General features: G+C 36.2%; 1 protein-coding gene across 1 annotated transcript; it reads right to left on the bottom strand.

Annotated features, from left to right (window-relative positions):
• Positions 1-3,093: 3,093 nt before the first annotated feature.
• Positions 3,094-16,215, bottom strand: ndc80 (NDC80 kinetochore complex component). The gene is made up of 17 exons (XM_084134683.1): positions 16,050-16,215; positions 15,411-15,520; positions 15,190-15,270; positions 14,700-14,826; positions 14,130-14,302; positions 13,865-13,967; positions 11,613-11,702; positions 11,413-11,506; positions 10,590-10,690; positions 9,605-9,749; positions 8,673-8,878; positions 7,308-7,454; positions 7,093-7,182; positions 4,845-4,937; positions 4,561-4,691; positions 4,379-4,481; positions 3,094-3,436 (listed from the first exon to the last, which is right to left on the bottom strand). Exons 2-17 carry the CDS (start codon positions 15,497-15,499, stop codon positions 3,311-3,313), a joined length of 1,899 nt encoding a protein of 632 aa, XP_083990809.1. The 5' UTR covers positions 15,500-15,520; positions 16,050-16,215; the 3' UTR covers positions 3,094-3,310.
• Between the last annotated feature and the right edge of the window lie 579 nt (positions 16,216-16,794).

The raw sequence follows: 16,794 nt of genomic DNA on the forward strand, positions 1-16,794 counted from the left end.
TCAGAAGGAGGGTTGCCAGAGATAATCTGATGAAGTTACAAGTTATTTCTTGTAACTTTAAAGTTATTTATTTTGTATTTATGCATGTATATTTAGTGTATACACTAAAACGTAAAATTAAAAATACTGTTAACTGAACAGAAAAATACTAAACACAATATGCATAACTTCATTAGAGTATAATCTAGGAAATAAATACAGGTTTTGCATTTTTATTCCAAAAGGAGGGTTTTAAAATGTATTATAACATATCACAATTCGTGATATTTAGCTGTGCTGTCAAAAGGTAAGGTATATCTGTAATATAACAATACTGTACATATAATTATAGATTTAAAGATTTCGTAATGCACTCACAAAACAGGGTTAAATATCAACATTTTCACTCCTTCTTAATCCTATATTTCCAATTGCAATTTTTGCCAATGATGAGCTGAGTGAGGGGAAAACCCAATAGTTGGGTAGTTTCTATGATCGTTACCTCTTTCAGAAATGCAAGTAAACATCTAAGAAGAAAAAACTAGCTCAATTTTTGGCTCAAAACTGCAAGTAAATTTGTTTTGCTCAGATGGGATCGTCCAGGACAACCAAATGCATTGTCTAAAAGGTGTTGTGAAAATGACATTTATAGATGGCACAATGAATGCTTGCAGTTATCCCGATTTCCCAATACTGGCTGACACAATGACTTCCAGTCTCCAGGGCAGGGCCCAGTTGTTCAAAAGGTTTATGGATCAGAATCTAGATTTGAAAATCCCATGTTTTGCTATCCAGGATCAGGTAATCCATCTTACTTTTGTGCTTTGAAAAAAAATGGAACACCCTGATCCAGATACACACTTTGTCAGAATATCAAATCAAGTGCTCTAAAGGATCACTTGTCACAATGTAGCCTAGGTTACGTAAAGAACAACAGGAATGCTGCGTCCCAATTCGTCTACTTATACTACGCCCTTTTGTAATGAAAAAGTACATACTTTTGAGTGTGTAGTAGGCTAAAAGAGTATAGGCAAGCTTGGGGACATACTACTTCGTCATCTTTAATGAGTATTCCAAAGATACCCGGCTGGTCTACTATTTCCGGTCAGAATCATAAAAATGATTTTATTTTCAATTTTTAAATTTTCAGACCCCTACAGAGGCACTTAAGGGACATGGTGATGGACAAAAATATGAAATATATATTATATAGGCCTATTATATTTATGTATTTTTGCGTTCTCTCACAAAAGTTTAGCATTTTCCCCCCAAGAAACTTTGCATTTGGTTTTGAGAGTGAACACAAAGTTTCTTGGGGGAACGCAAAACATTTGCAAGAGATTTGCAAAAGAACGCAAAAGCATTAATCATAATCATAATCTAATCTTTCCTCCAATCTTGTATTTCACCTCCCATCACCATGTCCCTTTAAAGGGATAGTTAACCCAAAAATGAAAATTTGTCACTACTTACTCACCCTCAAGTTGTTCCAAACCTGTATGAATTTCTTTCTGCTGTTGAACACAAAAGAAGATATTTTGAAGAATGTTGATAACCAGATTGACATAAGATGTTGACTTCCATATACAAAAATACAATGGAAACTGACGATTTGATCCAGATCAAAACCAAAGTTGGATTTTGAGATCTAATCTGAATTCAGAATCCTTTGTTTCTTTTGATTCAATCCAACAGAAGAAATCTGATTAATCAGATTACTTTTGAACAAATGGCCCCAGAAATTTGGCAGAAGTGGAATGTTTCAACATAAGTGACATTTTACTGTTATTGTGCTCACTTCTGTCTTGTGTATGCTATGCAGCACAGCCCTGGAAATTTACTCTATTAGAAAAATATAGCCTACTTTTTATTCATGTCCTTGTTTTGTGTTTTATATCTTTTTTAGGCTATTCCATTTTTAAGAACATTCCATGATTTCTTACGCCTGATTACCATTTTTTTATATAGTGAGTAGCCACTTTTTATGAAAATAAACTTTATTTTGCATTTTTAATTAAATTTTGGATAGAAATGTCTCAACCTTTCGCAAAGGTTTCCTTTAAGTTGCCAGCCACCGCCAGCGTTTTGGATAATTTTCACCAATATGTCATGGCCTCCAGAATATTCTGTTGTATGAATTCCTGAACATGCAATATGTCAAGTCAAGTCATCTTCATTTATATAGCGCTTTTAACAACGTAGATTGTTTCAAAGCAGCTTTACAGAGATAAGCATATAATTTAAGGTAAGATTGTTTTGGCTTTATAGCGGTTCTTTAATAAAGTTATTTTCCAGCTAAAATTAGTTTTGATTGATTCGCTGATTTGATTGAATGTCAAAGGAAAGAAGAGAATCTCTGCTTTTAAACAAAAACTGCATTCTTTTTTAATCAATACTTGAATGTAGGCAAGTTTCATTAAAAAAAATAACATTTTGAGCAATAAGCTGAGAAAATTGCGCTTCTGTCAAAAGACTATCAATCATATTCAGAACGATGATCAAAACAAAGATGGAGTAGATCGAGTCCATCAACACCCCTAATGCTTGCAGTCCTGTAGCTCGTCCTGGGTCGACATTAGGCAGCTGTGATTTACATGCCGTTTACTGTTGATGATCGCGTTATTTTACAAATCCATAAGATGTGTCATAGCGCCCCCTAGCATATAAATGTGGAAATACGGAAAGACGGAATATTCCGTCAATGGCAGGGAAAGAGTTAAAATCACAGTTGGTAATGCCAGTATTACCTCTGGACCACATGGAACAATAAGGTCAAGCTAAATGCATTTTATTGTGGCATATGGCATCCAACAAGCTAGCAGTAATTTCAGAGGACAAATCTAAGTGGTTTACCATAGAATTACACTCTAGATAATGTACAAATATAAAATGTACTTTTCCCACAAATGTGAAATTTCTCAAGGACAATTATATCTGATTTGATATATAGGTGGCTAAGTATTCTTATTAGCTAACATAGTACTAACATCTGATCTAAATCCTATTAAAATAAACTAGACAATTTTTCCTCCACATAATGTGAAGAGAAATGTTTTATTCAGACACATGAAAAACTAAAAAACTATGATACTATAAGAACCTATGTAAGCAATGTAAACAAACTAGCACAAAAAACTTTATTTTTTTAGTAAACAAACATGTAAATACAGGATAAATACACAAAGTATGATTCAGTGTCCAAAGACAATGTCTTTACTCCAACATTACTCTATGGTTGCCAGAATCAAACAACATCAGAAAAAAAAAAAAAAAAAAAAAAAAAAAAATAGTCTAACAGTAAAACTATTTACAAATCAAAACTATTAAGACATTACAAGCTGTTCGCTTTCTTCATGAAGTTTTCCACTAGATTCATCAGCTGATTCATGTCAGTCTCGTCTTCACGGATGACTTCCTTCATCTTATCAAACCTTTTCAGCTGCTCGTTGCAGTGTTTCTAAAGAGACAAAAAAATAATAATAATAATAATTTTTTTGCTTACATGTGAAATATTCACAAACCTGGTCATATAACCTTTTGAAGTACAGATATAAAGAATGGGGTGGTATATAAGGAATAATACAGGGCTGGGTGTGCATTAAGCAATTTTAATCCATCACATGGCAGCAAAGAATCTTCATGGAGTCAAATAAAATCAAGTAATGCACACCTAGTCATCGATGATCCCGATTATACCATGGCCACTTGCCAGCACTGACAAGTTAAAGCAGTCATTAATGTTTGCAGCACAAAATTTGACTGGTAGACAGCCAAACATTTTAGCTACAGGTCACTTGCTAAATCAATCTGCCAGATTTAAATGAGAGAAGTAGTACGTTAAGATTGGAAAATAAATGAGAGTTTAATTTCTTAGAGTAAGCAATGCTATTTTAATGTGTGTGCTTCAATGAAGACAGCACATACATTTTGACTAGGACTAAGGGTTGTTCAAACCAAGGATGATAACTATTAGAATAGGGAAGTCCACACAACAACTACAATGATGGCTGGAATCACTTTTAGAATGTTTTCCAGCTGATGAATGATAAAAATCATCAACAGCCAATCAGAATCCACCTGCCGTTACAGATCTCGAGCCTTTAAAGCAGCAGAACTGCAGCAAGCCCTACTAATAACCAGAACTTTATTGTTCGTTGGTGTGGATTTTAATATAGGTACTTTTATAGTTATCATTCTTGGTGTAATCGGAACTTTAACTGACACCTTCCAGCCAATTAAAATCGAGTATTCAGACAAACCATGGTATAATTCAAATACATAATAGCTTTTTTTAAGAACTGTATCTGGATTTCCCTTCAAGTTGCAAAATGTTCAACCTCATGTAGAACATATCAAGTCAAGATGTGACTGGTAACTGTAGGCAAAAATCATCACATACTTCAACTGTAACTAAGTGGTCCGCTGCATAAGAGAAGATTTCAGTCAGATTCTTGTTCACCATGCGCTGCTCCTCATTAGTCTCCTGCACGACCACATGGTACCTGGTGGAGAAGTTCAGATACGTAAAGTGAGATCGACAGGTGACGTATTTAGAAGAATAAGTGGAAAAAAGATGCTCACTGTTGTTGGGCAGCTTTGCATTCCTCCTCGGCTTCCTCACATCCCTGCGTTACGTTCTTTTCCAAGCGCTTCTTGTGGGTTTCAGCAGAGTCCACCTCAGCTGCCCACTTTTCATCCTCTTGTGCCATTTCCTACACACACCATAACTAGTTCAATCACATGCTCCGAGTAACAATTTCAAATGTGTCATTACTGAAAATCAGTTAAAAACCAATTTAACATATATTAGGCTAATATATTACAGCAGGTTTCAAATCAGAAATCCCCATACTGATGCATTTTACCTGCATGTCATGCTCCAGCTGTTGGTCGACTCTGCGAATCTGCTCCTTTAGCTGCTTGATGTCATTCTCCTTATCAAAGATGTTGGACTTCACCTAATAAACAGATGGGGTGGTACATACATGAGCTCATGTCAAGCTTTGTAAACACATGCTTTATTACAAAACCTAGAAAGCGGTCTCACTTTCTGACTTCTCCATAGATAACTCCCTTTTAAGGTAGCTTCATTACTGAAACTCAAAAATGACTGATTTAATTTGAAGTGCTTTACATTGGCAGCAACTGCAACAATGTATCTATCTGCAGTTTTTAAATAAAATTTACAACCTGTACAAATGAAATTAATACTGTATGTTCATACAGAACAAACAAAATCATTTATCTCAGATACTGGCTGGGGCTCACATTTAACTGCAAGTTTAAAATACTCAATATACAGTGTTTAAATTTAATAGACCACCTGTAATAATAAAGAGAAAAATATTTTAGGAATCTATCAAAAACTTGTTTAAAACTAAAAATGTCATTGTCATTTATTAGGCAAATAACAAACTGAAACAACTAAATATTTTGAGTGGCATCCTTTGGCCTTGATAAAGTCTGTTATTGACTTCCAAATAGTTTCTCAAAGACTTGCTGTAGATGAAACTTTTGTTTGATCTGTCTTTGAATCCACTAAATCCCAAATTTGTTCAATAGAATTAGTCCAGACTTTGACTTGGCCAACTGTGACTAAAGAGACAAGACAAGCGCTGTATATGGTATGTAGAAAAATAGGTTTATGTGCTAATAAGTGCTGTCGATTTAACGCATTAATTTGGTTCGATTAATTATGGGGAAAAAAGGTGTTCAATTTATTAACGCTTTTAATGCATTGCATGCAGTTTAGCAACAAACATGATGCAGAGCAGACTGTGTGATGAAGCCTAATAGAATGCATGGATGCGTGTATAGATTTGTGTCATATTCATTTCATATGATATAGTTTAGCAATATCACACAATCAAGAGTGCTGTTTTCCCCCCAAATATCTGCACGATTGCAAATGTGATATGGAGTTCCTACAACAGTTCAGATTCAATAAAAGTGAATATTTGTTACATTGTCAATATTGCTCAATTTCGGCAATGAAAAAGTTCTAAACAGCTCATTAAGACAGTGACAGCCACCACCTATTGGCAGTTTTAGTTTCATATTTAGAGTATCATTTCATTTTTCATTCATATTCATGCCACCTCTGAGCTGCATTAAACCATCTTGAGTAAATATACCAAAATGCCACTTAAGATGCAGCTTAAAAAAACAAGAAAAAAAAAAAAAAAAAAAAAAAAAACATTTATGGACATAATGTAGCCTTAAAAGTTTGTGTGTAATAAATCCTACGTTGAATCATATAATTTCTTTATAAATTTACTTTTTGTAATATCTATTCAATGCTTTTCTCATCTAACACAAAATGACTTTAAAATTCTTAAATGGGGGTAATTTCTCAGCCAAAATTGACATGTGATTACGTTGCAATTTATTCGATTAATTCATCATTAATTCATCATGTAATTAGGTTTTAAAAAATTGTAAATCAGTTGACAGCCCTACTGCTGCTACTAATATATCAATACATAAAAATGATAGGTCGGGTGATATGATTTTGCAGATACAATAACAATGTGTTTAAAGAAAGGCAATAAAAAGATTGTGCAGATACTAGTAAAATCTTTATATTAAATTTGTTAAATAATGTTTTTGGGCTTCTTCTTAGAGAGAAGCTGTAAGAGTTTATGTTGAATTAAATGCCAGGTGCGGTATATTGTGTAACCAAAATACCAATAATATCTAGAAAAAAAAAAAAAATTCCTCCTTCCAGCTTCTCAAAAATATGCACTCTTAGTCTCTTACCACAACCATCTACAACAATTTACGAAATAAACACCATCATAATTCATCAACTCTAACCAAAAATAATAATAAAATACATATAATTCACTAAGACTTGGTGAAATAATGTTACAATGCAAATAATAAACAGTACAGTCTTAATTGTACTAAAACATTCTTTATGTTGATAGTATTCTTTGTTGATTTGAGAGTGAAATATGAACTGGACATTTTCTTGACAGACTTTGTGAGATTCACCAGACTAGGATAATTATGGGTCACATCAGTAAGTTGGTGTATTTAACAAGATATAAATGTTTTCTTATGCAAGGCATAAACAGCAACTGAATAAGAGGTAGAACAAAAGCCTCGCACCTGTTCAACAGTCTCTTCCAAACTCAATTTCATATTGGTGAGTCTGCTGTACTCATCCTCCACGTCAACCATCATATTCTTCAGAGGATTCTAACACAGTAAAGACAAGACAGAAAAAAAGAAAAAAGAAACATCCTTAAATAATAATAATAATAATAAATAAATAAATAAATAAATAAATAAATAATTCTGATGGATGGCAGTAGTGACTGTACCTGTATCTGTGTCTTGTACTGCGTGATGGTAATGGCACTATAATCTGTTCTGATTTCAAAGTCATGACCACAGGCATTCTCTGCTGACTGCGGGATGAGCTTCAGCTTACGACCCAGTTTATTATACTCAGCAACCTTCCCCTCCGCCTGCAACAAAATGTGAACATTTACGGACTTATGTATACTGCATGGAACACAAACAAAACTCTCTCTAAACTGATTGGCTGGCTTCACACAACTCCTAGGCCCTGTTTATACCTGGTGTTAAGATCCGTTTTGGTCGATCGGATCACAAGTAAATAAGGGAGGCACATTCCTGTTTACACCTGGTATTTTAATCCATATCTTGCATCCACTTTTAACCACTTCTGTCCTGATTTCTTTGAGGGGAGGGTCAATGGGCAGGTAAATGTAAGGGCTTTTTCAGATCTTGCAATCTAATGGATGAAGTAAGCTCACACAAATTACAAATGAACGTGACCGGAGACAATGGAAAAACATATAGAGAGCAGCGGGTTTCGTTTCTGCTCTGATACCCGCAAGACCACGGAGAACGCAATTGCGAGTTTGTGTTCAAAGTCAGGGATGTTGAAAAAACATTGTGCATGAAGTATGCATGTGTGTACCATTCACCATGTTGGCAATGTCATGTGACCTACAATGTCGGGGTCGTCACTTTCCTGCCTGAAAAAAAAAAAAAAAAAAATCCTATAATGTGGCCTCATTAGATAGTGAAGTGACGCATCGTTTTAAGAATGCTTCGAATTATGACATGCTAGTAGTAGGCATATTTGGAAGTTTTGCTCTCTATCAGAATATGCCTACTTCCCTACTATATTAAGGATAAAAAAGTATGTGAAAAAAGTCATGTCTGAATACACAGTAAAGTGTCCAGAGATGTGTCCAGGATATTTATGGGGATAAATACTATCCAATGAGGCCACAGGAGAGGAGTTGTGAATGAACATAAAGTGACAAATGACACTGTAAGTCACATTACAATAACAACATGGTAGATGTAGTTTGCCCAAATTTCACTCATACTACACACTACAGAACATACTATTTGGTCACGAAGTAAGTACTAATTCAAATGAAGTACCTATTCATTGACCATTGCACTTGTGTCTTTTGCAACGTCTCATGCATGACACAGCATTCTAAAAAACGTGGCACTGAAGTTAAAAGTTGTTAAACCACATCTCTAGACCTTATTTTCGTTCCACTGACCGGCATCTTACTTTTTTAACAGCAAAAAACGTGTTCTGTGTGAATCAGCCCTTGGTCTGTGAGAATCAGCCCTTGGTCTGTGAAACAACTCTTACTAGACATGCTGGGATGTCTGTTTGTGGGTAAAGTTCTGACCTTCTCTTTGGTTTTGGACAGGTTGACCTCCTCATTCCAAACCAGCTGCTCAGCCTCCACAAGATTCTGGTTTAAGATGTGAACGGTCTGCTGCAGTTCATTCCTCTCTCGGTTAATACGCTCGATATCAGCTGGAGTGAACTTCTGATTCTCCAGGATGTGCTGCAGCCTCGTTCTCTCCTGCTTCAGACCCTCCAACTGCATCTCTGTACAAAGAACAGGGACACTTACCAACTGAATTCAACCTTTGTATCTTTATTATCATATGTAGTGTACAAAGTACAATGAAATTCTTACTTATTGCAGAGCTAAGACTACCCTGGTAATCCAGAGTTCTCGTGAGAGCACAAGTTGAATTTGCTCAGCGAGTTACTCTGGTGTCTGATGTTACTCATATAGTAATGATGCTCATTAAATATGCCCCTCTATCTGAGCTGCACCAATCATATCGGGTTATCTGATATAGATAACATTAGTCATTAGTCAACATTGAAGTCATTAGTAAACACTGCAAGATGGCTATAGATGAACACCATTTGTTTGAAACGGCTTTGGCCGCTACAATGAAAGATTTAGACCTTTTCTCTAAAAGAGGAACAGAAGACGGCGCTCGAATCGTTCCTTTGCAAGAAGGAACTTTGCCGTTTTTGCTGTTTTGCCGACCGGATACGGTAAGAGTATAATCTACCAGTTAGCTCCGCTGGTAGCTAAGCGATAACTTGTTGTGATTGGTCGTAGTGTTATCCAATTGCGTGCATTGAGATTTTCAAATGCATGCTTGGTGCCACCCGTCAAGCTGGCCGATTTTCATTAGTCGATGCCAGACCATTAATCTTTCAGATTTAGGTCTGGATTTCCAGGCTAAGATAAGACAACATACAGTGTGCAAAGTGAACAAGGAATGTGTGGCTGCATCTTGTAATCTCTCTTACCAACAGCCTCGAGCTCCTCAGACAGCCCAGCAGCTTTTTCCTTCAGTTTAGTTTTATGGTCCTCCATATTACAACGATAATCCTGCAGCTTCTGCAGATCAGCCTGTAATCTGAGTTTCTCGGTCCTCTTCCCTGCTAAACGATCCTGTCAATACACACAGCATTAACATTGATATCATTTTTTTATTTTATTTTTACCTAGTTTTGGCATGAAACTCTAGGCTGATGACTCTAGGCAGGTCCTTAACTCGTTTATTTGCGATCGCATCGTCATCTACATAGGGCAGCTGATTGGTTGCTGTTGCATCAGCAGCCAATGAGCTGCGGCTCAACATCAACCAAATACCGGTAGCGTTGCTGTTAGCAGTCTGCAGCGTGCTTCAGAAAGCATCTGAAATCAACATCCAAGATAAGTGCAAACTGTAGTCTCTTTAAGAGGGTTCTACACTTCTCATGTCTTGTCTCCTGCTTTGCTGAGGGGTTATTTCATGCATGTTACATGTGCAGCAACATGTCTTACATGCTCACAGCAATGTCTGTGAATGTATTGGCTGTAGCAAAGTCTTGGTATTGCAGCAGAGTAGCAAATCTATTCCGCAAAGACCAAATACATTAACTTTTCCATATCCATTATTCTCTTAGAGAGTTGTCATGACAGAATTCTTTGTATGTTTAAGACCTTAATGGCCTATGTAACATCTAGCCTAATTTTCACAATCCATCCTTTTTTCTTTTTCATATTGGGGTCATACATTTTCAGCCATTTCATTAAGGTAGTTGTGAGATGTGTGTGTGTAAAGATGTAAATCAAGACAAAGGGTGGCAACTTTGAAGAAGCTCATACTTCATACTCACATTAATGTTTTTCATAGTTTTGACTGACTTTATTATTTTATGCTATTATTCTAAAATTAGTAGATTATAGTAATTCTCATGATCTGAATGAACCTGATAAATGAAGTGAAGGAAACATGTATACACTCACAGTTTGACTTTCCCTTTCAAGTCTCTCCACGTGCTCCATCAGTATCGCACGTTTTTCCTGCTGGGAGTGTAACAGCGCCCCATCCACATTGTACAGCTTCTCTGAGAGAATTCCAAAAATATTTTTTATCAGCAATGAAACCATATTTTGCATTAGTGTTATTAAAAATATATATTTAAATAATACAAATTGTGATTATTATGAACATAAAGACACAAAGTTTTCCCTTCTTATTATTTTTGTTTCGGTTGCTTAATGTGAGGGATATCCCACACATAAACATGGAGTGCTGGAGAAAAACAATGTGGCATCAGTAAGGCATTCAAAGTCAAACATGTATTATGTTGTAGTTCCTAATAAAATATCTGGTTTTGTTACGACTGTCATCCAAATGTAAAAAAGAATTAAAAAGAAAAATGCAATGGTTTTGTTTGGATGTTGCTATGTGGCCGTTGCACTCAAAAGCAGAGGCAGGTGAACAAGCTTGCAGGAGCGGGTTTAAGTGGGTAAATGATTGGAGAATATGTGCATACATCACCAGAGGTCCAGTTATGACATTGATTAAACATTATGAGGTTTATTTAATAAAAAAACAACAACAAAAAAAACACGTACACATAAATTGTTTACAATAACCGTTTACAATTTAGAAAATAGGGTGAATTTTTATTTCCCGCCAACTTTGTTTTAGTTTTACTGAAATTTGGAAGTTGTTCAGAAGGGCCGATATAATTTATCTCCATCATAATCTTCTCCATTAAATTTCCCCCATCCAAATAAGTTCAGTGTACACTTTACATAATCACACTGTGGTGTAACTTACTTAGTTTATTAAGATAGTCATCTTCCTCATCCTCAAACGTATCTGCTCCCTGCATGAACTTGTTGTAGGTGTCAGAGCAGTAATCCATAAAGAGCTACAGAGATAATATACATTTACACATTTGGCAAATATGTGACGTCTACAATTATGCAGAAGAGTGAAATACACAGTCAAAGCAGACGTTTTGTCTGATACGGTACCTTGTTGTACTCGGCCCCTTCCTCTAGATCACACAGCTCATCTGAGAAGTCAGAGAACAGCAGATCCTGGTCTCTCTGACCACTGAAGAGCTGTAGGGAGAATATTTACATGTCAGTCAAAACTGCACGTTATTGTTCACATTGCAGTCTGGGATAGTAAGGAAAGCTAGATTTTCAGAGTTTCAAGTGAAAATGGTCCTTGTCGTCAAAACTCAAGGGCACAATGTTTTAAAATAATTGTTTTATTCAGGAAGGACACATTAAGGGTGTTAACACTTGTAGTTCAGTTCTCTTGGTTCTTTAGCCTTCACACTGTCATTTTTAAGGCCGAACCTAAAAAGAGAGAGAGGGGGGAATTTTTTGTTTTTGTTTTACGGAACTTAACGAACATCCAAAACAATGCTGTGTTCTGGGCTAAATGCGCTCAGTCTATGTGTGTACGTATGATGGTATTTGGACCAGCTGAGAACTCGTGAATAAGAGCTTAGAAAATGTGTAAAAGGGTCAAAACAGCGGCAAGAATTCCCCCGTCACACAAACAAACATCTGCTACAAGGAGACCACATTTCCATCACATGTACTGAACTGTGATGACAACATCGCGACTATGACGAGAAAAAACAGGTATGCTTGAGAATTCGGTCCTTTTTAGGGTCTCATCTTGTGGGTCTCATCCGGTCTTTGGTCCGTGTTACATTTATATTTCAGTCGAACCGTACCAGAGTTCATTTGGAAGTAGACCAAGCCCCATCTTTTCAGCAGACTTGGTCGGATGGCAGCGTTCACACATATTCAAATGAGCCGCACAAACAGAGCAATTACGACAGAAATCTTTTGAATCGAACCAAACATGCCAAGTGTGTGAACACCCCCTAAATTAGGGCTGGGAATCACTGGGTACTTCACGATACGATACGCGATACATTGTTCACGATACCGATAATATCACGATATGGCGATACTGCGATAATCGATATATTATCAGTAATAACTCACAATATATCATGTTTTAAGAAATAAAAAGATTTTTTTTTTAATTAGGAAAATGAATCTTCATTTATTTTTTTGGATGAAACACAATAACAAAAACAACTTGTGTCTTATCAGTTGCAACAAAACAGTCACAGACACTATTTTTGTTTTGCTGCAGATTATTTTTTTCACTCGGGAGAAATTGAGTGGAATCGGTGATGCTCGCATGGTGGCGGCTCGCAGCGTGTGAGAGGAATTACAAGCCGAGCCGAGCACGTTACGAGCACCTCCTGACCTCCCGATAATTTTTAAACATGTTTTTTCACCAGCTGTCCCCTATTGCCAAATCATACACAACCACGTTGATGGGGCTATACCTCAGTGGCAGCAACCATACAGCGTGCGCATGCACTGTCACTGTCACACACACACACTTTTCTCTCTCCCTCCCATTCACAACATGACGGTTTAGCGCGAAAGCCCACGTGATTGCTGCCGGCTCGGGATAAAATTCATGCAGGACAGTCGTGCCATGTACCAGCTGCTTTGACGCGATTATCAGTTAAACTGATCTCACGACCTCCCGAGTGCCCGAACTCGCACCGTGTACGCCCGCCCTAACGGCTTTTAAGATCGCTACTTGGCATGAGCGCATCGAGAATCGATCGCGGGAGAAAATATCGCGAGATATCGCCATATCGATATTTTGGCTCACCCCTACCCTAAATTGGTCAAGAGTGACAGTAAATAAATGTTACAAAAGATTTCTAATTAAAATAAATGCTGTTTTTTTCTATTCATCAAATAATTCTGAAAATACTTTATCATAGATTCCATAAAAATTAAGCAGCACAACTGTTTTCAACATTGTAAAAAAAAAATCTTGAGCAGCAAATCAGCATATTAGAATGATATTAAGAATGATCATGTGACACTGAAGACTGATGCTGAAAATTCAGCTTTGCCATCAAATGACTTAATTACATTTGAAAATATATTCAAATAGAAAATAGTCGTTAAAAATGTTATATTATTTCACAATATTACTGTTGCTGTATTTTTGATCAAAGAAATGCAGCCTTGGTAATGATGACAAAACCTTAACTCTACAAAACCTTGACTTTTGAATGGTAGTGTAAATATATTTATGGAATGTTTGCTTTGCTATGAGCAACAGTGAAAGTCTTGCTTATTTCATAACTTTAAAATGGAAACCAGTAATAGTTCTATGTACAGATTATATCTCACGTAAATATGTTAAAGGTCTGAAGAAGAGTCACCTTGACTGTGTCGATGAGCCAGATAAGAGCTCCGAGAGCCTGTGGCCACGTGTGAGGAGCACCAATGGAGTACATGGAACTTTTTGAGAGTGCAAACGGGTATCTGAAACAAAACGATAATCATCTCTTAACGATTAGGGCAAAATACAGGGTGGTTAACACTGAGCAAAGTGTGTTTGACATCAGACAACTATTGTAGCGTTTCGTACAGGGCGTAGTAATGAAGTAATATTGTCATCCTTTGTTTTTATGATAATGTGATTACCCCAGATCTTTGAGCATTCTTGGGATCTCCTCTTCCACTTTGGCAGTGGGCATCTGAAAAGACGGTTCCAGGAAAGTGTAGATGAATTCGAATATCTTTAAAAACTCTTTTGTGGATGGAGACTGGAGAGCCTTCACTGTGATGCTGCCTGGAAAGCCTCGCTCCACCAGGAACTAGAAATAATGGAAAAATAAATTAATTGTAAAGACTTTTGGCCCAATTACTTTGACTTTTTAAGTTGCTTATAATTACAAGATAAGCTTTTTAAAAATCATATTATATAGTGTGCCTCCTCAAAGAGCAATTTCTAGCTGACAAAATATTTATTCATTTAAAGCTGACCATAACTAGAAATATCGGTTCACAGACCTAATAGAAAACCCATTGATGGTGAAAACACTGAAAAACATCTATGAACCTTCTAAAGAAATATTGTTTTCCACAAGGATTCTGACACATGGAGGCTTGACAAGTGTACACTTGTTAGAGGCGAGTACATGATGACAGAATTATTAATTTTGGGTGAACTATCAATCCAATCTGCAATATGACATTAAAACTAAATCATACTTCACAAAGTTGTTTGATACACTGTTGGACAAAAGCTTTGTCATGTAGGGGTCTGGGGTCCTTCATCTTCTCTGGGCCCCCATATGCCCCAAACATGCTGTTCCTCTGGCCACCTGCCCCGATGCCTCTGTGGAGAAAGATGCGGACACTGTTGTACTACAGTATATGATTAACCAATTGTGGTTTAATAAAAACTCTATCCCCCAATTTCACAGACAAGGCTTAAGACTAGTCCCAGACTAAAATGCATGTTTCAACTGAAAGCAACTTGCACTGTCATATCTTAAAGTATGTCACTGCTAATGTTTTGTCTCAAGATGCACACCAGTAATGTTTTTTTTATTTTTATTTTTTTTTGGCATGTTTATAAAAGCAACTTTAATGCTCTAATTGAACTAAGGTGTAATCCTGGCTTAATCTAAACCCTGTCTGTGAAACCAGGCCTAAATGACATGATCAATACACAATCACAAGTAACTACCAGACTCACTTTCCAAAAAAGCTTGTTCGTCTCTCAGATGTGGTAGACTGAGGTTTAGGTATGTTCAGCTTGCCAAAGACATTGTCCTTGCTGTAATGAAATTCAATTTAACATATCATATATATTGAAGCATGAACGCTGAAAGCAGTTTAGGCCAATAAAACCACTTCAATGTGCACTAAATACATCTACAGTAATATAATGTAAAAGGAAATGTAGATGGGGTGTACTTTTGAGGGGTGGCATTGACCAGACTCATCCTGCTGTCTGTCACTCGCATGGGCATCTCAGAATATCTGCTGCTGGGTCGCCGACTCATCTTGACCTTTATAAACACACCCTTCACATGTAGGACAGAGAAAAGACTCAGTTACTACAATAGTAATAGTAAAAGAAAAGTAGTGATCAAGTCCAGGATAAGACAGTTTGGATTTGTTTAATATTTTCGGCCATTGTCTTACTTAATGACTTAAAATACTACTAATAAAGAATGCGTTGGTGTTGTACTTAGCCGTGTAACGTAAATAAACCATAGGTATTGTCCAATAGAAGGAATGCGTAAAAACAAAGAACGCAGTTACTTTGAACTTTGAACCTTACAACCATGCAAAACTATACTGTAATTGTAGTAACTTATATGTTAGCAATATATGACAAACTTGTCCGTTAGCTTTGACGTGAAGAACATAAGCTTAAAACCCACACATACAAACATTGAAACACAACATCTAAAATGATTGAGAAATAATCAGTTTCTTTCGAAACTGCATTACATTAAATGGTGCTAAATGAATAACAAAGTAACTAACGTTAATTTACTTATTATGCTATTAACGCAATAAATGAGAATTATGGACAAAACAACTTACCTCCGATATAAACTTCAGATGGAGGACGATTTTCGGTTAATACGTACTATACTCCAGATATGAATATCAGCATACCAGATATATCACGAATATATAGTTTATTCTTCCGTCGATGCTTCGGTTGAATTTCAAAAATTTCCGCGAACGCGGTTCAACGGATCACTCTGATGACGTAAACGCCTCAGTTTGAGCTGCTGCGCGGAGTACTGCCTCCTGCTGGTGTGGCGGAACGGCGCTCTGCATCAAGGCTCGAAGTTTGTAAAAAATATTTTAAATAATAATAATAATAATATACAACTAATTTTACACTACAATACCTCACCACTCGAATTATTAGATAGCTCAATGAATTATAATAATTAGTAAATTAAAACATAAAAACCGCAACAGCCACATGCCTTTATGACCTTCTGTCTCTTTAACGTTCCACTTTAAAATATTAACCTTTTGTTACTATACAAATCTAAATGAATTACTGTCCACAAACCACCATTAACAATTAGACCTAAAAACTTTTAATATTCAAAATAAATGCACAGGTAACTACTACCCACTGATTTAAAAAAAAAAAATAGATTGCTTAAGTGGGCAGTTTTAATAAATCTCAAATTTATGAAAATTCAAGATTAATAAGAGCAGAGCCAATCAATAAACATGTTGAGTTTACATTTAACATAAGAGAAAAATTAAAGGTTGCAAGGATATCTTACTACTCTACCATACTACCTTTATTGCACACAGAAGT

Source organism: Abramis brama (assembly GCF_963993115.1).
Source record: "Abramis brama genome assembly, chromosome: 14".
NCBI lineage: Eukaryota > Metazoa > Chordata > Actinopteri > Cypriniformes > Leuciscidae > Abramis > Abramis brama.